The following is a 25,547-nucleotide window of genomic DNA, read 5'->3' on the forward strand; positions in this document are numbered from 1 at the left end:
ATGCAAATGAATTACTAATCTGCAAAAGATGAGCGATAAAGATAAATATGTGCTTCGGATACATTGAGATTTTCAGTGTTTAAGACTAAATGTATGGATCCGTGATCAGAAATGATTAAACTGTTCACCTTGCCGGCACTAAGATTGCGCAAACGTCTCATTCCTGAAACCTCAGATTAGAAAACGAGTCGGGTGTGGGAGGGGTACGTGAATTAATTCACAAACTGAGATTCGGACATTAATCATTCCCTGAAGTTTACACTAGATAATCTTACACACCCAAAAAAGAAAAAAAAGAAGAATTTTGGTTTCGAAACATCTGGTAATCCAGATTCTGTATAGAAATGATATCCTAGCTGGTGTTAGATTGCCAGGTCCCTCAGTAGTTCTTATTCTAACTAAAGCAAAGTAAAATAAGGCCAACCTATTCAAATAAATATCTCAACTTAAATATAGATAAAAAAAAGTAAAATCTATGCAGATAATAAATACAACTTTATTAACTGATTGAAGAAAACAGAACTCTGTGACCCACCAATGTAATCCATGCCGGCTAGTGCAGAGCTGCACACAGTAGACAAATCCCAGACAACACAGAGAAGCTAATCTTACAAAATAGTCATGTAGTGCTTGCAGTCAATTGGTAATAGAACCGGCCCATACCGTAGGTCATTGTGGAGTACAGCAGCAATATTTAGCAATGACAGTTTTCATTACTGAATTTTGTATTCTACAAAGCGCTCAAAAGATTTATTTGCCCCCTCCATTTATCCGACAATTTTTTTTTTCTTGTTCTTACCATTTTCCACAATTTAAGTGGAAGCCTATTAAATTGCATTTTTGTTCGTGTTCATTTTTGGTAAGCAACTGCAAAGTATTGCAGTTCTACCAAGCAGTGGTGGCCTAACAAGATAAGAAAATTACATGAACGGAATAAAGGAAAATCTGTGCCGTAAAGAAAAAAAAAAAAAAACTATATATTTATATATCTCAGTCCAGTATTGATTTCTATTATTCCACAGCTATATTTTGTTAACTTGGGAAATATCAAAACAATGTGTTAATTTTTTTTTTTTTAGGAAAATAAAGAAAGGGCGAAAAAAAAGTTTCTGTCTCTGCTGCCCCACAATCACTGAGAAAGTAAAATGCAGAGGCAAATTTACAGAACTCAGAGGTTGTCTGTGCAATCTTCAAGATGCTTCATTTTCTGTAGGGGAGGTTGGAGATGTAGGGGATGGCATGTCAGGTTTACGGGAGATTCTCTCCAGCTCAGCTTGAACATCTGTTAAAACCGGCTTCTGGCCTAAAAGACAAGATTAAATAGGTTTCAGCACATGAAGTCTACCGAATCTACTCAAACCTGGGAGGTTGTCCAATCTGTCCAATATCATCTTACCGTGGCACTCATTGAACTAGATGGAGAGGTTGAACCTGCCAGAGACAGTTTGAGATTTCTGTCCGTCAGTGCAAAAGCTATATGCTACAAACCAGCACAGCTACAGATATGTGCAGAGTTGTTTTATTTTTTACACTTTGTTTTCATTGAATTCAAAAATTTTGTCTTACATACATACATACATACATACATACATACAACAATGCAGAAGTTATTCAAAGCATATACCGAATTTTTCACTTTATAAGAAGCTCCGGATTATAAGACGCACCCAAAATTTTGAAGTAAAATAGGAATTTTTTTTTACTAATATAGTGGTGCTTCTTATAATCCATGCGTCTTATTGCTTACCGGGGGTGGTGGCTGCGGTGAAGCGGGGACCCAGAATCGCTTCTGGAGGAGGCAAGAGTGGGGTGATGCTGCAGGCCGCAAGCTGGGATGAAGGGGTGTTTGGCAGTGCTTTCCCCCAAATTTGGGGGGGGGAGGAAAGTGCGTCTTATAATCCGAAAAATACAGTATATCAAAATCTCTATATTGGAAATTGCATTGGAGGGGAAAGGGAAGCATGATAGAAACAGGTACGGTTTTTACCCATTAGACACTCAGCATATGTGCCCAACGTTAACCTCAGAACCCACCGACACCATAGTACATCCCCATCACCGAGCAGTGTCTCTCCGTAGCGGATTGTCCAAAGACAGCGCTATACAGGTGTCTCCCCCAGTAGTAGCTGCTCCTGATACCAGACCGTTGGCCGAAAACAAGTCTCAATGTCACTCCAGATGTGTTGGGGAAGCAGAGAGATGAAGCTTTCTCAAGTTTCAAAAAAAAGTCCTGTACCCTTCCCTCCTTTTGCAAAGAGGCCTCAACCCAGTCCATCTGAAGCAAAAATGACAGTTTTTCCAGAAAGATTTTGAAGGGAGGGGCATGGACGTGGGTCCATGTCTGCAAAATGGCCTTAGTACCAGCCGCCGCCACCACCAAGTGCAATAGTTTACGGGCCCGTGGAGAGCAGGTGTATGTATCTGATTTTAAGTATCCAAATATGGCCCATAAGGGTTCCTCAGGAGCAAAATTTGTCAGATGTGTAGTGTAAAATTGCCGTATTTCTCTCCCAAAATGGCCTAATGACTGGGCATGTCCACACGCAACGAAACAAGTTGGCTTCTGGGGAATGGCATTTAAACACCTGGAAGTTGTGTACAGCCCTATTCTATGACCCCTCTGTGGGTATATGTTGAGTTCTAGAATAAAGACGGAGAGCAGTCACTACTGGTACCAGCACTACTTTGCTTTTGACTGCGGCATTCATGCAATTAAAAAAGATAAAAAAATAAAAATAACCTGGAAATACTAGCCCCTAATGATGAAGAATTACTACAACCTCATGACTCTGCACATGAATCTTCTTGTCCTCACAAAATCAGAGAAAAACACATGCCGAATACAAAAACAATCTTGTGGCAAAACCCGACTCAAGTTTCACCTATTTCAGCTTCTTCCAGGGCAGACGCTCTACAGTCCCATCAACCATTATCTACCAAGCCACATCCAATGCCTTCTTTTAACTCTTCAACATGACTTCCTGTATAATAGTTAATGGGCACACCTACGTGTACAAGCTATTAAGCCAAGAGAAGACATTCGATGTGGCTTAGTATATGACGGCTTATAACACTGTAGAGGTTATGCCTCAGAAGAAGCCAAAATAAGTGAAACTTGAGTCAAGCTTTGTCATGAGATGGATTGTTTTTTCGAATTCTACAAGGGTTTTTTTTGCCTCTGAGACTTTGTAATTATAATACTTTAATGTGTGGAGCACCAAGGCTACCGCGGTTCGTCACCACTGGAGGTAAAATACCTACACTTTTGTAGTATAGTATGAAGTGGTGCAGTTTCCCATGGTATACAGATCACGAAGTACCGTCACTGTCTTACAACTTCAGAGAGTTTGTCTGGGATTCTGGCCATCTGTTATGGGAACCTTTTGTTTTTGCAACACAAATAGTTCTGGTTTGCCAGGTATTTTCTGGTCTATTATCCACCCCTTATATCCATTGTCATCATAATCTATATAGAGATTTTTTTTTTCCAGCTGAGCCATTAGCTACACCTTACATACAGATGTCACACAAATTTATTTTGATACACTAAAAAGTGGGAGTACCTGTTTTTTTGGTAGATGTTGGCAGACTATTACCTCCTGAATTGCCTGCAGGGTTGCCTGTACCACCTGGCCCAGGTGACCCAGTCTTCTTACTTAACAAGCTGTTAAAGAAATTTGCAAGTACACCTTCGCTTGTTGTTCCAGCTGGGATGAAAATAAATGAAATGGTTAATGCTAACATTTCAGTGGCAATTGTGTGCTGATAGTAGAGATCGGCATGTCCGGTACCTTTCATATTGGGATCAATTTTCTTTGTACCAGCAGGCACTGGTGACACGCTGGCAACATTAGAAGTTCCTGATCTACTGGGTGTCCTTGGAGAGCCACCAGGTACCCGGGGAGATGCATCCTGCAGGACATTGACGGAGGAGTTAGCAGAGACTCAAGCAGTTTTATTAAACAGCAGGTCAATGGTACTTACTGTACATACTAACTATATATATTTATTTAGAGAGAGAGCATCTGCATATGAGAATCTTCTCTTCAGTTTGAACAGATTACTGTCTCTACTATAATCAAACCTTCTCTTCCTTGATTGACATCCTAGTGGAGGTAGACATTTTGGGGTGCAAAAGACTTTTAGCTAACTTGTGCGCAAAAAAAGGACTGAGAACAAGTAGATAATGAGATCACATAGAAAGGTGACCTTTTGTGAGCTATTCAAATAGTACAGTGCTGTGGTTTTGTGACTGAGGGGCTGTGTGGTCCAGAGCCAAGGGGGCTTAGCCTAGCAGCAAGGATGCTGGATGACTACCCCTGGAGGGTACAGTTTTGTGATGGTAGCAGATGCCACACAGTGCTGCGCCATAGAGAAAGCGGTCATTTTTACGTGGGTCCTACCACATAGTGGGCTTATACAATTTGAACCAAAAGGTGCACTAAGAACCTCATGTTCATTTCTACGAATTAACAGCTACATATCAATAGAAATTGAGGATGTTTGGCCATGACTTTTTTTTGTATTTGTGGCACAAAGCATATTTTAGCTTTTATCGTTTTTCTACATGCCATTACAAACGTGGCAGTGACAAATTGGTATATTCCATACCATCAGATATTAAAATAGCTCTACTTACTGGACGGCCTGCAGAACTTGGTGGTTGTTTTGCCAGTTGTGACTAGAAGGAAACACTACATTAGAGGGAATGTCATAATGGTAAAAAAAAACAATACGTAAAGCCCACACGGATCAATATAAAATGATTGTGGACACATACATTGTCTCCTTGTTTCCTGCGGAAAGCCAGACAGACACTCACCTGCTGCTTCATAAGGAATACTTGGTCATCCTCTGCAACAATCTCTTTCTCATGAACAAACTGAAGGATGAAAAAAAAGATGCAATATAAGTACAGTATGGAGCAAACATCTTTATATTTATTGCAAAGAAATAAACAATATTAACCCCTCACTTTACTCCTTAAGACACATGCCTGTGAAGGAGAGGGTCAGACGTTAAACCCACTCCCCATAAGCTAGAAGCAACCGGAGTTACCTCTGATCGCAGTTCTTAATCTCTTACATGGCATTGTCAATCATTGACAGCGGCATTAAAACCACACAATCCTGCTTGGGCATCCATATGACTGCAGCAGTGCTGTGGCGTCAGTAAGCCAAACCTCCTACTCCTCAATTTCCCTGACTTCTGATCCCACAGCACTGGTCACTACTGAGCATGTACAGAGGGTACGGAAAGTATTCAGACACCTTTACATTTTTCACTTTATTTAATTGCAGCCATTTGGTAAACTCAAAAAAGTTCATTTTTTTTTTTCATTAATGTACACTCTGCACCCCATCTTGACTGAAAAAAACAAATGTAGACATTTTTGCATATTTATTAAAAAAAAGAAACTGAAACAGAGTGAAAAATTTAACCCCTTAATCCCATATGACGTACTATCCCGTTGAGGTGACCTGGGACTTAATTCCCAGGGATGGGATAACACGTCAATCAGCTGCGCTCACGGGGGGGGGGGGGGGAAGCGCAGCCGATCGCCGCCGGGTGTCGGCTGATTATTACAGCTGACATCTGGCACTATGTGCCAGGAGCTGTCATGGACCACTCCCGACACATTTACCCCCGGAACACTGTGATCAGACAATCGCAGCGTTCCGGCGGCATAGGGAAGCATCGCACAGGGAGGGGGCTCCCTGTGTGCTTACCCGAGACCCTCGGAACACGATGTGATCGCGTTGTTCAGAGGGTCTCCTACATCCTCCTCCCTGCAGGCCCCGGATCCAAAATGGCCGCGGGGGGGGGCCTTCCGGGTCCTGCAGGGAGGTGGCTTGCAAGCGCCTACTCAGAGCAAGCGACAGTAAGCCTCCTGCAGTGCCTGTCAGATGGCTGATATGACACAGTGCACTGCAAAGTGTCAGATCAGCGATCTGATAATATATAGTGTTAGTTATAGTGTATACATATATCTACAATATAATTATCTAAAGGTCACTTACGTCTTTCTGTCTGTCCTTCTGTCTGTCACGGATATTCATTGGTCGCGGCCTCTGTCTGTCATGGAAATCCAAGTCGCTGATTGGTCGTGGCTGTTTTGCCACGACCAATCAGCGACTGGCACAGTCCGGAAGAAAATGGCCGCTCCTTACTCCCCGCAGTCAGTGCCCGGCACCCACATACTCCCCTCCAGTCACCGCTCTCACAGGGTTAATGCCGGCTTTAACGGACCGCGTTATGCCGCAGGTAACGCACTCCGTAACCGCTGCTATTAACTCTGTGTGTCCAACTTTTTACTATTGATGCTGCCTATGCGGCATCAATAGTAAAATAATGTAATGTTAAAAATAATAAAAAAAATTAAAAACCTGCTATTCTCACCCTCCGTAGTCCGCAGAGCCGCTCGCGCCTGCCGCCATCTTCTGTTCCCGGCGATGCATTGCGAAATTACCCAGAAGACTTTGCAGTCTCGTGAGACCGCTAAGTCATCTGGGTAATTTCACAATGCATCCTGGGAACGGAAGATGGCGGCAGGCGCGAGCGTATCGCCGGAGCTTCGGTGGATCCCAGGGGGTGAGTATATAACTATTTTTTATTTTAATAGGGATATGGTGCCCACACTGCTGTATACTACGTGGGCTGTGTTAGATACCGCGTGGCTGCTATATACTACATAGGCAGTGTTATATACTATGTGGGCTGTGTGATATACTCCGTGGGCTGTGCAATATATTACGTGGCCACTGTTATATACTGCGTGGGCAGTGTTATATACTACCGTACGTGGCTGCTATATACTGCGTGGGCTGTGCTATATACTGCGTGGCCAGTGTTATATACTGCGTGGCTGCTATATACTGCGTGGGCTGTGTTATATAGTACGTGGCTGTATTATAGTATATAACAGTGCCTATGTAGTATATAACACAGCCACGTACTATATAACACAGCCCATGCAGTATATAGCAGCCACGTAGTATATAACACTGCCCACGCAGTATATAGCAGCCACGTAGTATATAACGCTGCCCACACAGTATATAACAGTGGCCACGTAATATATAGCACAGCCCACGCAGTACATAACACAGCCCACATAGTATAAAACAGTGCCTATGTAGTATATGTGGGCTGTGTTATGTACTGTGTGGGCTGCGTTATATACTACATGGCTGCTATATACTGCGTGGGCAGTGTTATATACTATGTGACTGCTACACGCACACACCCGTGTACTCAGGACGGCGCGGTGCCCTAAGGTAATATCCACTAATATACACTATTTTTCCCTGAAATCTGTTATAGTTCTGCACTTAGCACTTAGTCTCTATCAGCACTGTGCAGGGTCTGGAAATAACCCTGATGGTTAAAACAATTGTGTTCTTTGAATTTATTTGCACTTCAGCACTTTTTTGCATATATTGCACATCAATTTTGGAGTTTTTATTATTTTTTATTATTGTTTCCACATTGTGTCACTCAATTTTTCAGGGAACTAATATACCCCGATTGTGGGTAATATTTACAATGCACGGATATATAAATTATTATTATTGTGCGGTTGGGTATCCGTATATTCATTTTTATATGCCGTCCCATGCTGCACACTTTTTTGTATGATTGTTTTGTATTTTTATCGTATATTTTTTAACGGTAGGGTTTTATATATTGCATCGCTGCTTGAGAATTAAATAATAAAAGAATATATCTTGATCCAGTCTGGTCTTCGTGGTGCATCCTTTGGTTTGGCGATTGGTTTTGGTTCATGGCTCCTATATACTACGTGGCCTGTGCTATATACCATGTGGCTGCTACATACATACATAAATACATATTCTAGAATACTCGATGCGTTAGAATCGGGCCACCATCTAGTATATATTTTACTTTATAACTAACCAACACTATATAGTATATATAGTGTTAGTTATAAAGTAAAAAAAAAAAAATATTTACATGTGTAAAAAAAAAAATCGTAAATAAAGGAAGAAAAAAAAATATTGTTCCAATGAATACACAAAACACAAAACAAAAAGTACACATTTAGTATTGAGGCATCCGTAACGACCCGACCTATAAAACTGTCCCACTAGTTAACCCCTTCAGTGAACACCGTAAAAAAAAATAAATAAATAAAAAAAAAAGGCAAAAAAATAACGCATTGGTATCATACCGCCAAACAAAAAGTGGAATAACACGCGATCAAAAAGACGGATATAAATAACCATGAGAAATAGAATGAACAGCGCTCCATCCGGGTGTAGAAATCTTTGAAAAGAGGTTTATTGAGCCATAGTACAGCAACGTTTCGACCGATAAACGGTCTTTGTCATACTATGGCTCAATAAACCTCTTTTCAAAGATTTCTACACCCGGATGGAGCGCTGGTCATTCTATTTCTCTTGGTTTACTATATCCGGGACGGTTCCCTGGATGTGAACGGGCGCCCCAGGACTGTGAGTGCTGTCAGCCTTTTGCTTTTTGTACTGGATACAAATAACCATGGTACCGCTGAAAATGTCATCTTGTCCCGCAAAAAACGAGCCGCCATACAGCATTATCAGTGAAAAAAAAAAAAAGTTATAGTCCTCAGAATAAAGCGATGCAAAAATAATTATTTTTTATATAAAAGAGTTTTTATCATATAGTCGCGCCAAAACATAAAAAAATGATATAGATGAGGTATTGCTGTAATCGTACTGACCCGAAGAATAAATCTGCTTTATCAATTTTACCAAACGTGGAATGGTATAAACGAACGGATCCAACGAGCAATTGTGGACTTGAAGGCGGGGAGCCCCTTTTGCCACCCTTCCGAGACGATGAACAGAGAATCAGCCTGACGAAGAGAGACCGTTCTGGCGACAAATTCGGATAGCCCTGACCACATCCAACTTGTGAAGAGATTTCTCCAAGGAATGAACCGGGGAAGGGCACAAGGAAGGGAGGACAATATCCTCATTGATGTGAAAAGCCGAAACCATCTTTGGTAGAAAGGAAAAAACTGGACGAAGAACCACTTTGTCCTGATGCAGGACCAGAAAGGGAGAACGACAGGATAATGCCGCCAGCTCCGACACTCTATTAATGGAGGTGATGGCGACCAAAAAGGCTACCTTCCAGGATAGAAACGAGAAGGAAATGTCCTGAATCGGTTCAAAGGGCGCACGCTGGAGGGCGTCCAAAACGAGGTTGAGGTCCCAAGGCTCGCCAAGAGGACGATAAGGGGGAGCTATATGAGCGACCCCCTGGATGAAGGTCCGCACCTGAGGCAGGGAGGCCAGGTCTCTGAAAAAGAATGGACAGAGCGGAAATCTGACCCTTCAAGGTGCTAAGGGAAAGACCCGAATCTAGACCCGCTTGAAGGAAACGGAGAAGAGATGGAAGGGAAAAGGTCATAGGAAACAGATTGTTGTCCTGACACCACCGGAAAAAGGCCTTCCAACACCTGTGATAAATACGCGAGGAAGCCGGTTTTCTCGCCCTTATCATAGTCTGGATGACGCTATGAGAAAAACCCGCGTCTTTCAGGACCGCGGCCTCAACGGCCATACCGTTAAATTCAGAGACTGAGAATTCGGGTAGAAGAGGGGCCCCTGCAAAAGAAGGTCCGGACGATCCAGAAGCCTCCACGGAACGTCCGATAGCATGTTCACCAGTTTCGTATACCAGGCCATGCGAGGCCAATCTGGAGCTACCAAGAGTACAGGGACCCCTTCTGGCTTGATCTTTTTTACGACCCTTGGGATCAAGGGGAGGGGTGGGAACAGATAGGGCATCTGGAACTGAGTCCACGGGATCACGAGTGCGTCGCATCCGACGGCCATTGGATCCCGAGATCTGGAGACGTACTGGGGAACCTTGTGGTTTGCCCGGGAGGCCATCAAGTCGATGTCTGGGACGCCCCACCGCTGGCAAGTCTGGCTGAAGATTGAGGGGAGAAGAGACCACTCGCCCGCCACGATGCCCTGGTGACTGAGAAAGTCGGCTTCCCAATTGTCCACCCCTGGGATGTGGACGGCTGACAGAGGGAACGTGATTCTCCGCCCAACACAGAATTTTTGCTACTTCCGCCATGACTTCTGTGCTGCGAGTCCCTCCCTGATGGTTTATGTAAGCCGCGGCCGTGGCGTTGTCCGACTGAATGCGGACCGGTTTCCCTGAAAGGAGAGACTCCCAGCGGATGAGGGCTAGGAAGATTGCTCTGATTTCCAAGAGGTTGATAGGGAGGCGCGCCTCCTGAGCAGTCCAGCGGCCCTGGGCCGTGAGGTGGAGAAAAACTGCTCCCCAACCTTGGAGACTGGCGTCGGTGGTGATCACCTGCCAGCGGGTAGGGAGAAATGACCTCCCGCGCAGAATGGAGGTGGACAGCGTCCACCAAGAGAGACTGTTTCACTCTGGGGGAGAGGCGAAACGGGCGATCCAAGGAAAGTGGATTCCTGTCCCAGGCCGACAGAAGGGCCAGCTGGAGGGGACGAGAGTGGAACTGGGCATAGGGGACCGCTTCCATGGAGGCGACCATCTTTCCCAGAACCCTCATGGCAAGGCGGAGAGACGGAGGATTCGGGCTCTTTAGTGCCCTGACCCCGCGACGGAGAGAAAGGAACTTCTCTTTGGGAAGAAAGACCTGAGCCTGAGAGGTGTCGAATTCCATGCCAAGGAACTCCAGCCGCTGAGATGGAATCAGGGAAGACTTCTGGTAATTGATTATCCAGCCGAGGCGAAGAAGCGTGTCCAGAGTAAGCTGGAGGCTCTGGCTGCAATCCCGACGGGACGGACCCTTGATCAAGAGGTCGTCGAGGTATGGGATTACCAGAATCCCCTTTGAACGTAGGATGGCCATGACAGCTGCCATGACCTTCGTAAAGACCCTGGGCGTAGACCCCAGACCAAAAGGGAGGGCCGTGAACTGATAGTGATGACCCTGGATCGCGAACCGGAGGAATCTCTGATGTCGTACGCAAATAGGGACGTGAAGGTACGCATCTCGGATATCCACGGAACAAAAACTCTCCCGTTTCCATGGACGCGATCACCGAGCGTAGAGATTCCATCCTGAAACGGCAAATCTGAATATGGCGGTTCAGCCGCTTGGAGATCCAAAATTGGACGGAGAGAACCGGCCTTTTTTGGAAACACGAACAGGTTTGAGTAAAAACCCAAAAACCTCTCACGATGAGGCACCGGAACTATGACTCCTGAGGCGAGGAGCGACTCGACGGTCTGGAGAAGTCCTGAGAGGTGGGAGGGCTGTTTGAGAGGACGAGAGAGCAGGAAACGTCTTCCTGGGGGCGAAGAAAATTCTATCTTGTAGCCCGAAGTGACGATCTCCCTGACCCAGGCATCGTCGACTACCGATAGCCACACCTCTGAGAACAGGAGAAGTCGGCCTCCCACCCTGGAGGGATTTCCAGGTGGGGCGACTCGTCATTTATTAGAGGACCTGTGGCCCCGAGATCCAGATGGTCTTGCGGGGTGGCTCTTAGCTCTCCAGCGCGGTGGAGGCCTGAAAGAAGGTTTTCTTCGGACTCCTTGCGAGGAAGAACGGTCCTGGTTGGGGTTTCCTGAGGAGGCGAAGGACCGAAAGGGACAAAAGGACTGGGGGCCCCTCCGGTTGAAGGGACGTTTCGGCTTGGATTGGGGTAAGGAGGTACTCTTACCACCCGTAGCGTCCGAGATCATTTGATCCAACTGCGTGCCAAAGAGTCTAGAACCCTGGAAGGGCAGACCAGTGAGAGATTTTTTAGAAGCGGGGTCAGCGTTCCATGCCTCTAGCCAGAGAATCCGGCGAATGGCCACAATGTTGCTGTTAGCCCTGGTGGAGCAGGCCGCTGCATCAAGGGAGGCATTCATGAGGTATTTTCCCGCAAGAGAAATCTGATCCGCCAAATCAGACAGTTCCTCAGCAGGAGCAGAGGCCAAAATGCCCCTGCGCAGGGTTTTGGCCCAGGCTGACACAGCCTTGGCTACCCAGGATGAGGCAAAACTAGGGCAGAGGGAGGCTCCGGAAGCCTCAAATGCAGATTTGCCTGTCCGTGGGATCCTTAAGGGAAGCCGCGTCCGGGATAGACAGAACAATCTGCAAGGATAGCCTGGAGACGGGCGGGTCGACCTTAGGAGACTCGGACCATTTGGAAACAAGGTCGGAGTGAAAAGGGTATAACACGTCAAGCAGTTTCCTGCCAGGGAAACGCTTGCCAGGGTTTTCCCAGTGTGCAGAGGTAGTATTGTCAAACTCCCTGTGATTAGGAAAAAAGCTAGAGGGACATTTAATCCGTTTAAACGCAACGGAGACGTCCTGAGAGCTCGCTTCATCCTCCTTAAGATCAAGCGTCTGAATGATAGCCGAAATAAGGCTATCAACCATCTCCTGTGTTCTGGAAGTCTGATCTGCATCAGAGTCAGATTCCGACTGAGAGGATAGATCAAACCCGACGTCCACCTGCGAGGAGGGGGAACAGGCAGATAGAGGAATCCCGTCCAGGGGACTGGACGAGGATCTAGATAAGGTCCGTTTTCTGTCTCTTGTCTGGTCTGCCTCTGAGGGTCTAGGACAGGTGCGAGCGAATCGCTGTGTGAGGCGTTCGTGGCACTGGTGGCATTAGAGAGAAGCGGGATACGTTCAAGTGCCTGGACCAGGGACTGCGAAACCTTAGTCAGGTCAGACACTGATTGAGACATTGCAACAGCCCACTCCGGGGGATGGGGGGGGGGGGGTGCACTCATCCCGGGACCTAGGAGCTTCCTGATGGATGGACATGGTGGGAGGAATGCAGGACGGGCAGAAAGGTGAAGGCTGACCTGAGGCCCACTTTTTCTTACAGTGAGCGCAGGCGTAATGGATGGCCGTAGTGGCAAAGGCCGGGGTGGGCTCGGACATAGGTGGATATTACCTTGTCCTGGAGCGGAGAAGTACTGCCAGGAGGAGTTGAGCCCGAGAGAGCAGTAGCGCTGAGCCTGCCGAAAAAAAAAGCGACAGCGGCAGCAGGTGCCCGTGTTCCCCCAAAAATCTTCTGTCCCACGCAATAATGCCGGCCGCCACCAGAGGGTGCTCAAGCGCCAAAAAGAAAGTGAAGAAAAGCCTGGAGATGAAAAATAAAAACTCCTGGCCGCAATAATGCCGGCCGCCGCCAGAGGGCGCTCAAGCGCCAAAAAAGGAGAAAAGCCGGGAGAGAGTGAGACAGACAAAAAAGGAGGGAAAGAATGCCTGCGTTATGTGAAGCCTTTCGCCGCGGTTTAGCGTGTCCCAGCGCCTGAAAATGCAACCCTCTCTCCTATCACAGGGGAAGCAGGGTAAGCTATATGGAGATCGCTGCCAGGCAGGGTGAGGGGAGGAAGGGGGGCGGGGAAGCTTTGTTGATTGAAGATCCCTTAGGCTAGGTTCACATTGCGTTAATGGGTTAACGCTAACGGACAGCATTGCACGGCGAAAATGTCGCAATTAACGCCGTGCAACGGGTCCGTTAGGGCACCCATTGACAGCAATGTTATTTCTGCCTGTATTGCATCGCTAGCGTGTGCCATTTTCGGCACGCGCTAGCGATGTGCCGTTCTTTTGTGACGAACCTCGGACGCTGCATGCAGCGTCCGAGGCATGTCCGAAGTCCGGTCCTCACTAGCGCAGATCGGGGATCTGCGCTAGCGGGGACAGCGAACGCGGACCAAAAAGAAACATTGCGTTAGCGCAATCCGCTAGCGCTATGCGCTTAATGGATTGCCCTAACGCAATGTGAACCTAGCCTTACCTGGAGATGAGGAACCATCAGGATGTCTTGTAGACTAGAGGGTCCTGGAAGAAGTCCTCCTTCCCGTGCCACGAACTCTCCGGCGCAGAAGACGGGGGGAGAGGGTCACTGGCAGTGACCGCCGTCTTCCTCTCAGCCCACTCCGAGGAGAGGGATGAGGAGGGGAAACGGGCATTACCGACCACCGAGGAAGAAGGTCACCCTGAACACCCGAATGGGTGACAGGGGACAAGTCCTGCCCAGCGGGTCCGAGAGGGTGCGATGTGGGTGATACCACACTGCTCTCTCGGTCGCTCAAAGTGGGGAAAACAGGGTGAGAAAAACTGCATCCTGTTACCCTGAAGGAAAAATCTGAAAAAGAAAAGGAAAAGGTTAATAAACAAAACAAATCCCTGTAAAAGAAATGCGGATCTGGTGTGAGATCCAGGTCCGCCTCCTACAGACACTAAGCAAAAACTGAGTTGCCTGGTGCCTGTCGGAGGGTATATATTGCTGGGGAGGAGTTACTTCTTTATTTGCATAGTGCCAGCCTCCTAGTGACAACAGCATACACCCATGGTTACCTGTGTCCCCCAATGAAGGCGAGAAAGAAAAAGAATTTTTAGTTTCACGGCTCTGCGTTATAAACTGTAGTGAAACACTTGGGGGTTCAAAGTGCTCACCACACATCTAGACAAGTTCCTTAGGGGTGTATTTTCCAAAATGGTGTCACTTGTGGGGGGTTTCAATGTTTAGGCACATCAGGGGCTCTCCGAACGCGCATGGCATCCCATATCAATTCCAGTCAATTTTGCATTGAAAAGTCAAACAGCGCTCCTTCCCTTCCGAGCTCTGCCATGCGCCCAAACAGTGCTTTACCCCCACATATGGGGTATCGGCGTACTCTAGACAAATTGCACAACAACTTTTGGGGTGCAATTTTTCCCGTTACCCTTGGTAAAATAAAACAAATTGGAGCTGAAGTAAACTTTTTGTGAAAAAAAGTTAAATGTTCATTTTATTTTAACAACATTCCAAAAATTCCTGTGAAACACCCGAAGGGTTAATAAACTTCTTGAATCTGGTTTTGAGCACCTTGAGGGGTGCAGTTTCTAGAATGGTGTCACACTTGGGTATTTTCTATCATATAGACCCATCAAAGTGACTTCAAATGTAATGTGGTCCCAAAAAAAAAAAAAAAAAAAAAAAAGTGTTGTAAAAATGAGAAATTGCTGGTCAAATTTTAACCCTTATAACTCCCTAACAAAAAAATTTTGGTTCAAAAATTGTGCTGATGTAAAGTAGACATGTGGGAAATGTTACTTATTAAGTATTTTGTGTGATATATCTCTGCGATTTAAGGGCATAAAAAATTCAAAGTTTCAAAATTGCGAAATTTTCAAAATTTTCGCCAAATTTCGGGTTTTTTTTCACAAAAACGCAGGTAATATCAAAGAAATTTTACCACTATCATGAAGTACAATATGTCACGAGAAAATGTCAGAATCACCAGGATCCGTTGAAGCTTTCCAGAGTTATAAACTCATAAAGGGACAGTGGTCAGAATTGTAAAAATTGGCCCGGTCATTAACGTGCAAATCACCCTTGGGGGTTAAGGGGTTAAAGGGGTATGAATACATTCCGTACCCACTGTACATAAAGTGCAGCACAGAGTCATCTCCACAGCACTACTTCACTACTGAGCATGTACATAAAGTGCAGCACTGAATCATCTCCAGTAAAAGCCAAGATTCTTAGATCAGGAACAGGTCAGACATTTATAGGACATTTCATAACTTTCCCAAATTCTTATGAAAAAAAATATACTACAAAATTTGCATTGCACTACTGTACCCAATGTATTATATATCTTAGGAGTCGGTACATTTTATACAGACTACCAAAATGGACAAAGACTTCACAGCCATGGATTGCAGAGTGCCAGTGGCTTGCAGCGATAGTTGAGGGCCTGCTGAAAGTTCCCATCAATGCCATATTGGTACTCTTGAAAAGTTCAGTCTGAGGCCAGGCTTCATAGGAGTCTGTGATTAGTACTATGTACTCAATAATGAGTAAATGAAGAAGTGGAAACAAAACAGTTTTTTCACGAACATCTGAATTTTCTAAACCACCAATATGTACTCAAATTTAGGATCACCATAATCGTACTGATCTAGAAAATCATGTTGCCAGGTAGTTTTCAAGACAATAAAAAGCTAAGAAAACAGAACTTGAAAACCAGTTGCAAATTTCGAGGGTTTCACCTCGTTTATTAATTTTACCATTTAATATGTTTGAAAAAGATAATAGCGCTATTCTAAAATGACAATGCACCCTGTCTTCATACCATTATGTTGACTGAAAGAAAGAAAGAAAAAAAAGTTACGGCTCTTGAAAATAAAGGGACTTTTAAAAAGTATAATTGCAAGTTATTTTATTTTTTTTTCTTCTCAGTGCATCCAGCTTCACATACTGTAGCTGAATGGATAGTCATCTCCTTATCTGCTAAAACTGCAATTCCCAGCAGTACCCCCTGCTTCTGCTTGGTGCTGTAGACCCTGCTTCATGTGTGCTTCCTGGTAGAGATAGCCCATGTTGAGATCCATTTATATTTCTATGGATGAGGCAACTGTTGAATGTAGTAAATGTGACCCAGGTTTATTACTAATTAAAAGCTTCGCATTTTTGTTGGGGGTGAAAAAGGATCTTTGGTGGGGGGGAGGCGGGAATTCTGCCCTCCCTTTCCACCCTTGTTAGGTCACTGGTGTGCCAATGGGTTCCTATTGGAAATAGACGTGTAAATGTCCCTAGGCTGCCAAGTATGGAAACCTAAGGCCGGGGTCACACTAGAGTTTTACGTATGAGAGGCGCAATAATAATGCATTTCACACGGACCAATGATTCTCTATGGGGCAGCTCCTATCTGCCGTATATTTCACAGCCGTATTTTACGGGCGTAGAAAATCGTAGCATACTGCGTTTGTCAGTGTATTGCGCAAAAAAATCCGCCAAGGAAAGTCTATGGGGGTGAGAAATATACGGATTAATTAATCGCGGTGTACAGTAAAATCACACTGACAGGTTAGACTAGAATAGCTAAAATAAATGTCTACACATGGTATAGGAGATATATATATATATATACACACACACATATATACATACATACATATATATACACACACAGTACAAAGTTCGGACACACCTCATTTAAAGATTTTTCTGTATTATCATGACTGAAAATTGTACATTCACACTGAAGGCATCAAAAAAAAAAAAAATTATAATATATATATATATATATATATATATATATATATATATATATATATATATATATATATATATATATATATATATATATATATATATATATATACACACACTGTATTTATGTTTTCACGAATGTTTTTTTAAGAGAAAAAAGATTGCATCCTCGCGATGAATACGGATCACTGTTCAGGAACTTTTCTGCATATTACGCCTGTAAAAAACGGAGCGTATTTCCCTACGCTAAGTGTGACACCGGCCTAGTAGTCTACTTTACAAGCTTTGACCCTTTGCTGGACCTTAGAGGCAGTTGTAATACACTGCATACATAAATACAAAGAACATCCCACCTCCGGGAAACAAATAAAATAATAGAAAAGTTGCATACACTGGAAAAATTTTTAATCCAAAATAGTCCACACAGCTCCATAGACTCAGAAATAAAGTTAGAAAGACAAAAAAGACCAGAGGCCGGCAAGTCCAGTAATGGGCTGCTGTGGTTAAATGGAGCCAGGACATCACTGCTGTATCCTGACTCTACAGAACCAGAGTGATGTCACTATTGCTCCCATCTGAATTCACAAAAATGGTGACATCAGTTTCAGCATTATGGAAAATGGACATGTGAAAATTAGTATCACTGTGACAGCAAATAAGTCAGTTCTGATTCACTCCTGAAATATCAAAAGACTTACCGTCACTTCAAAATAGTAAACTGGTGTGGACAAGTGTGTAGCAAGAGTAGCCATCTCCATGCATAACAAATAAAGCTGCACTCTAACACTAAACCAAGTAAATATGAAATATATGAAATGTGAATTGCATTACTGATCTAGAAAACGGGAAAACACAAAGATACTTAGAGCATAATTTCGTAAATACATGCATGTCCAGCAGCCACAGATGGCTACGCTTAGTAAGCACCTGTACACACCAGTTTTCTGTTTGCTGTTTGGAATTGACGGTCAGTCTTGATTTTATACATAGGCTCTTTGACTAAGCACTCCACCCATCAGCTCGTGGTTGTTTTAATTCCAGCATGTATACACATAAAATGTAGGCTTCAGCCTAGGAGAGGATTCACATTAGGCAGGTTCCCAGCAAAGAAGGTCGCCTTGCCATGGCTGTTGGGCATGCATGAACTGATGAAATTGTGTGCCAAAAATCTTTGTTTTTCCTATTTTCTAGTGCATTAATTCAAATTTCATATATTTCATGTTTACATGCTGTAGCACTACAGAGAGCAAATGTAATTGTTAGTACTGATTCACTCCTTAAGGTACCGTCACACTAAGCGACGCTGCAGCGATACCGACAACGATCCGGATCGCTGCAGCGTCGCTGTTTGGTCGCTGGAGAGCTGTCACACAGACAGCTCTCCAGCGACCAACGATGCCGGTAACCAGGGTAAACATCGGGTTACTAAGCGCAGGGCCGCGCTTAGTAACCCGATGTTTACCCTGGTTACCATCGTTAAAGTAAAAAAAACAACCACTACATACTTACCTACCGCTGTCTGTCCTCGGCGCTCTGCTTCTCTGGTCTGGTTGTGAGCACAGCGGCCGGAAAGCAGAGCGGTGACGTCACCGCTCTGCTTTCCGGCTGCCCGGCGCTCACAGCCAGAGCAGAGAAGCAAAGCGCCGGGGACAGACAGCGGTAGGTAAGTATGTAGTGGTTGTTTTTTTACTTTAACGATGGTAACCAGGGTAAACATCGGGTTACTAAGCGCGGCCCTGGTTTACCCTGGTTACCAGCGAAGACATCGCTGAATCGGCGTCACACACGCCGATTCAGCGATGTCTGCGGGAGAGCCAGCGACGAAATAAAGTTCTGGCCTTTCTTCCCCGACCAGCGACATCACAGCAGGGGCCTGATCGCTGCTGCCTGTCACACTGGACGATATCGCTAGCCAGGACGCTGCAACGTCACGGATCGCTAGCGATATCGTCTAGTGTGACGGTACCTTTAGACCAGATTCACACATACATATAACTGCCAAGTTCAGGTCAAGAGACCGGTCATGCAGTCTGTACTCGGACAGTGAAAGACAGATGTGTGAATGATGCCTTACCCATGGAAGCTGACCACAATGTCAAAACCCATGTAATTGACATGTGCAACTGTACAGCATTATGCAAAACCTAAAATATAAGGAACACAAGACTTCGCTGTTAATTACCTTCCGCACTGGTGGCTTAGTGATAATATCTTCAAAAGTGTCATCAGGTTTTAGCGTTTGAAAATTTTCATGTAAAATTCCTATTTTTTTGTCATTGTCCCATCCTGCTGGACTGAAGAAACACATTTGAATGTCAGAACCTTAAAGACACTCCTTGGGTGGAAAAAAAAAAATATATATATACCTTACATATATTATCCCCCACACCTCAATAACCAGTACATACATTGCTGCCACAGACTCACACAATACACAAAATGGCAAACAAAAAAAATTGTGGGGAGGGGTAAATGATGCCAGAAATCCAGATATTAATAGACGGCAGTTGGTGAAGAGCAAACTTTTTTAGTTTTTTACAAAATAATGATTTCTGCAAATTTACATTTATATGCAGGTCTTTAGTGTTTACAGTCTTTCCAATATCCAGGTATTTTTATTTATATAATTTTTGAAGATTGAAGCATTGATTGGTTTCAGAAACCTGCAAATCTTAGATGCCTGGCACCTATAAAAAAAAAACCTGCATGCTCTCCTTTCTATCAGAATACAATTTCACAAGTCAGGTCATTGATGGTCCCAAGGCAATTTATATTTTATATAAAGTGGGGTAGGGATTTGAATTAAATATGATTTGGGCACTTACATAAATACTGCATCCTTTTCCACAACAACAGCAGGCATATTGAAAGGAAATCCGTATAATTGCTGAACAATATATTTATATACAAGGTCAATGTTTTTGTTCTCTTTTATGGATGTATAAATTAGTGCAGCACCATCTAAAAGGAGCAGGTCAAGGAATAAATGAGGGAAAAAGCAATAGTTCAGCCAAAATACAGCCATATGTGAAAGGAACAGTTTTCATGCTAACAATCTATAGCAGTGATGGCGAACCTATGGCACATGTGCCACGCAGAGCCCTCTCTGTGGGCAGGCATACCAGGCCTGCCGCCGCACACACTCCACTCCTTTCCGATGTTCAAATGTATTTACATCTTTTAGAAGCCAATACATTTAAAACCAGGGGTGGGGAACCTGCGGCCCTTGGTGACTTTTCATGCGGCCCGCGGGCAGGTCCCCAGAGTCCGCAATGCTCGATCTCTGTGCTGGCAGCCCCGTGTCTGTGTGCTGGGGGTTTCTGTGCCCGTAGCTCTGTGCCCCTCAGCTATGTTCCCCCTGTGATCTCTGTGCCCCAATATGATTTGTGCCCCCAAATATATGCCCCCGGCAGCTATGTGCCACCCTGTGATCTGTGCCCCCTAGCTATGTGCCCCATGATTTCTCTGCCCCCCAGCTATATGCCCCCCTGTGATTTGTGTCCCCCAGCTATGTGCCCCCTGTGATCTATGTGCCCCCTAGCTATGTGCCCCCTGTGATCTATGTGCCCCCTAGCTATGTGCCCCCTGATCTCTCTGCCCCCGTGATTTCTGTGCCCTCCAGCTATCTGCCCCCTGTGATTTGTGCCCTCCAGCTATATGCCCCTGTGATTTCTGTGCCCTCCAGCTATATGCCCCCCCCCCGTGATTTCTGTGCCCCCCAGCTATATGCCCCCCCATAATTTCTGTGCCCTCCAGCTATCTGCCCCCTGTGATTTATGTGCCCTCCAGCTATATGCCCCTGTGATTTCTGTGCCCTCCAGCTATATGCCCCCCCGTGATTTCTGTGCCCCCCAGCTATATGCCCCCCCGTGATTTCTGTGCCCCCAGCTATATGCCCTGTGATCTGTGCCCCCCAGCAATGTGCACCTCTGTGATCTGTGCCCCCTAGCTATGTGCACCCCTGTGATCTGTGCCCCCTAGCTATGTGCGACCCTGTGATACGTGGCTCCCAGCTTTGTGCCCCCCTGTGATCTATGTGCCCCCTGTGATCCCTTTGCCCCCCTATGTACTCCCCTGTAATATTTGTGCTCCCATGTGATCTCTGTCCCCCCCAGCTATGTGTCCCCATGTCATCCTCATGCCACCCTCCCCCGGTGATCTCTGTGCCTCCCTGGTGATGCTGTCAGCCCCAGGTTCAACATTGCTGCGTTTGTCACCGTATTGCGCAAAAAAAACGCCAATGAAAGTCTATGGAAGCCCCAAAAATACGGATTACACACGGACCAGCAGTGTGGCTTGCGAGGAATACGCAGCGGTGTTAGAGAGAAAAGCCGGCAATTCAGTGCGGTGTACAGTAAAATCACACTGACAGCTTACATTAGAATAGGTAGAATAAATGTGTACACATAGAATAGGTATATATATATATAGATAGATAGATAGATAGATAGATAGATAGATAGATAGATAGATAGATAGATAGATAGATAGATAGATAGATAGATAGATAGATATAGATAGAGAATATAGTAGCAACCAGTTCACCTGCAAGTGCAATGTCCATCCCACTGCACTTGCAAATCTACCACAGTCAATTATAGAACTCAAAACAGCTTTCTACAGGAAGGGTAAGGATTTATCCGCATTAAAGCACCGTTATATGCAGTGTGGAAAATAAGTATTTGATACATTACAGATTGCGTCAAGAGTTGTTGCCTTCTCACCAAGCTGCTTGCCTATTGTCCTGTAGCCCATCCCAGCCTTGTGCAGGTCTACAATTTTGTCCCTGGTGTCCTTTGACAGCGCTTTGGTCTTGGCCATGGTGGAGAGGTTGGAGTGTGATTGTGTGGACAGGTTTCTTTTATACAGGTAACAAGATCTAACAGATGCAATTAATACAGGTAATGAGTGCGGAGTAGGAGGTCTAACAGGTCTGTGAGAGCCAGAATTCTTGCTGGTTTGTAGGCAAATACTTATTTCATGCAATAAAATGCAATTTAATTATGTAAAAGTCATACAGTGTGATTTTCTGGTTTTTATTTTTAGATTCGGTCTCTCACGGTTGAAGTGCACCTATGATAAAAATTACAGATCTCTGTTCTTTGTAGATGGGAAAACTTGCAAAATCGGGAGTGTATCCAATACTTATTTTCCCCACTGTCCATGCCATTAAGTTTGCAATATAAAATCCTGATGACAGGTTCTCTTTAGGGTCATCTGTGAAGCGAAGCTCTGAATGTAAAAAGGATACATTGTAAACAAAACTTCCTGATATATGACTGAATAAAGTCAAAGTGCTCATCCGTGTAGTCATGTTCCTTTTCCAAAATACTAATAGCATCACACTGCAAAGGTAATGAAATTATTGAAATTAGCAATTCGCAGGGAAAATTACAGAGCCAAAATCATAACAGTAGAAAACCAGAAAAGAAAGTGTAATTCTACAAATAACATAATAGTTTGGAAAAACTTAACAAGAGCTTCTCTGGCACAACACCATTAGTGATACATATATATAAGCCTAAAGATTGAGGGGTTATATGATCGTCTGGAGTCCAACCTCTGGGACCCCCATGGATGCCAAAGTCCCCCGTATGAATGGAGCAGTAGTGAGCATGTGCGACCACACAGGGGATACTAGGCTCCATACCACTACCTCATTATCTACCTTATGGGACAACCCCTTTATAAAGGGCAGATTTTCTGAAAATTGTCTTAAAAGTAAATCCACCAGAATGAGCGCAACTTCAGTTTTCTAAAAATGAAACTAAAGAAGATCTGTGATTGGTTGCTATGGGAAACAAGGTTTTCTTTGAGACCGTTTCTTGAATCCTGGTGCGTTTCTGCTCCTCACGGTGACGATCTGCCCGATGGCTGGACGCACTAGTCCATAAGCTGCACACAGCCATACATCAGTGTATAACTATAAGCTGATAATGCACAGTACCATCTGATCACCACTACACTACTGGACCATTTCTCTAGTTTTACGTTTGCTCGGCATCATCATGTGTATATATATAAAAAAAAAAAAAAAAAAAAGTCAGTAAAATGGAGTGTCGCCCCTCAAAAATCAAAATAAACCACTTTATTGCAGTGATTGCCTCAATACGTCGTGCAACAAAATATTACGTTAAGGGCACCATCATTTCTATCCAGGCCTATTTCAGGAGTTTGTTTTTTTTTTTTGTTTTTTTTTAATTCTGTGGAAGCATGGTTGAAAAGCAATGCCTGACTTTCATTTGTTAATTTTCATAGAGTTATTTATTATTACTTTTGTCAGATTCAAGTTATTTCTGTGACCATTGTGGGTTTTTCTGACATGAAACGAGGGGTACCAACAATTTTGACCACGTGTGTAAGCAGAAAATTGCAGCTCAACAGTAACATTTACAGAAAATAGCTGAAAAAATGATCCATTGATCTAAATTTCTTGTGTCATTGGCTTCTATTAATCCTCCAGTTCTAGATCAAAACACATGAAACTAGTGTAGATAAATATATTAAAAAAAAACAGCGAGTTATCAAAAAGTCCCAGGTCAGTAATTTTATTATACCCAAGATATTATCTAAAAAATACTGCAGTACGAGAAAGGTAAATGAAGCCGGCCCTTCCATTAGATTATGGCAGTGTAGATGGTAAGCAATAATTCACCAATGCCTCAGGGCCTGCAGAACTGGTGCCTAAAGTGCCATCCCAGCAACTGACCTTTGTGCAAACAACTACTACAGGAATGCCAAGGTTATGGGTAAGAGTGTCTTCTCCTAGGGGCAAAATCACACTTTCATCCAGATCATCCTGTGAGGATGTATTCCTTCTTTGAGGAGAAGCAGGGAACTCATCTCCAGGCTCTACATACTCCTGGAAACTTCTAACCACTGGCGAAACAAAAAAAAAATATATTAAATTTGGAGAAACTATTTGGACTTGGTGCAGAACATTTTTAGACATTTCACAAATTACTGAAACTCACAAAATGTGATTTTCTAAAGTCATGAGCTGGGACCCGAACCAATGATTAGAATGCAGGACAGGGTCTTTTCAGCTTTAAAGGGAACCCAATAGGTCCCACGAGACACCAAAAACTGCTACCATCATCTTTCACAGTTGTATTCTTGCATTTTAATCAAGTATGTGGTGTGAGAAAACCGTGCCGCAAAAACATTGACATTGCAGGATATGATAATTAGCCAGGACTAGTCTGCCGAAGCATCTATTGCCCTGGACAAGTACTGGCATCACGATCGGTAATCAGGCCCACTTGGCATGATTGACGTCTCCTTCGCGGTCCCTGTCAGAGCTTCAGTGCAGCATGTTGTGCCCTTGTGTGAAATCGCCTGCACTAAAGCTGTGAAGGAGGAGATGTCAATCATGCCGAGGGAACACTAAAATCCTGACGGCAGTTTGGGGAACTTTGAAGGTGAGTTAGTGTGTCCCCCATTACATTATGTGACATCCTAATGCACCGACCGCACTCATCTTCGGAAATATATGAACGTCCCAACAGTGAGTGATAAAGGGAAGCTTCATTTAATATTAATAATCCATCACACTGTAAAATAACTCTACACTTACTTTTCTCTTCCATCTCTTTTATTTCCTCCGGGGGAATCTTCAGCTTGTCCACGTGTTCCCGGGTAACACTAGCCCATTTGTGAAGGGAATCCAAGGCTAACCACGGCCGTGACATGTCTACAACCAACATTACTAATGTGTCCTTAACACTACTGGCATCCATCGCAAACTTCAATAACCCTTTGTGGTACAGATCACCATCCAAGATCCACACATTACATCTGGTCTGATCTAGAATAAGAGACAAGCAGTTACTACACGGACCATGCGACACCATGAAATACACTGTGATGTACCCGAAGAACAAAACAAAATCTCAGAAAGCAATTCTAACGACTTCTCAGATAATCCTTCCAACGTCAATGTGTAGTTTACAGCGGATCATCTTTCGATCTACATTAGATTACTCATGATCATGTATTACACTTCAAAGCTGCAATCACAATTCTGCTCACCTTCTAGAATATATAATGGAGTGAATGGATCCATTTTATCAGCCATCTGAATGTTATAAAGTATCTAGCATATAAGCAAAACATTTTAAAGCACAAATCATAAGGGAAAGTGGTACCCCGGCATTCAGCCTGCAAGGAGCGCTGGGAAATGTTTAGCCCCAAAGCTGCAGATGTATTCACCTCCAAATTAGAAGAATACAATGCATTTACAAAACTTTGTGTAGATTAAAAGGTGTTATTAATTACTAAATAAACCCTTACAAATATCGAGACTAAGCTGCCTAGAATAAAAAAAAAATTAAAAAAAAGTCAATTACCTACTGGACTGGCAGCACTGGGTCTCCACCAGCTGTGACACAACATTATGTCACGTGATCACTGTGACCTCTGATCGGCTGCAGCCTTCACTAGTCCATCAGAGTGCACATTGTTATGTCATGTGACCCCTGCAGCCAATCAGCTCTGATGGAAAAGCGAAGGCTGCAGTGGTCACATGACATTACAAGG

At 44.2% G+C, this 25,547-nt stretch overlaps 1 protein-coding gene across 1 annotated transcript in view; it reads right to left on the reverse strand.

Moving 5' to 3' along the window:
• Positions 1-476: 476 nt before the first annotated feature.
• The window catches only part of DYNC1LI1 (dynein cytoplasmic 1 light intermediate chain 1), a 49,241-nt gene continuing 24,170 nt past the window's right edge, over positions 477-25,547 (reverse strand). The window contains exons 4-13 of the mRNA XM_069730032.1: positions 24,586-24,816; positions 23,719-23,888; positions 22,261-22,354; positions 19,835-19,970; positions 19,192-19,303; positions 4,823-4,882; positions 4,640-4,681; positions 3,792-3,912; positions 3,564-3,707; positions 477-1,303 (exon numbers count right to left, since the gene is read on the reverse strand). Coding sequence (XP_069586133.1) covers positions 1,191-1,303; positions 3,564-3,707; positions 3,792-3,912; positions 4,640-4,681; positions 4,823-4,882; positions 19,192-19,303; positions 19,835-19,970; positions 22,261-22,354; positions 23,719-23,888; positions 24,586-24,816 — 1,223 coding nt within the window. The 3' untranslated portion in view covers positions 477-1,190. The remainder of the gene's footprint in view (positions 1,304-3,563; positions 3,708-3,791; positions 3,913-4,639; positions 4,682-4,822; positions 4,883-19,191; positions 19,304-19,834; positions 19,971-22,260; positions 22,355-23,718; positions 23,889-24,585; positions 24,817-25,547) is intronic.

This window comes from Ranitomeya imitator, chromosome 6 (assembly GCF_032444005.1).
Source record: "Ranitomeya imitator isolate aRanImi1 chromosome 6, aRanImi1.pri, whole genome shotgun sequence".
Classification (NCBI taxonomy): Eukaryota; Metazoa; Chordata; class Amphibia; order Anura; family Dendrobatidae; genus Ranitomeya; species Ranitomeya imitator.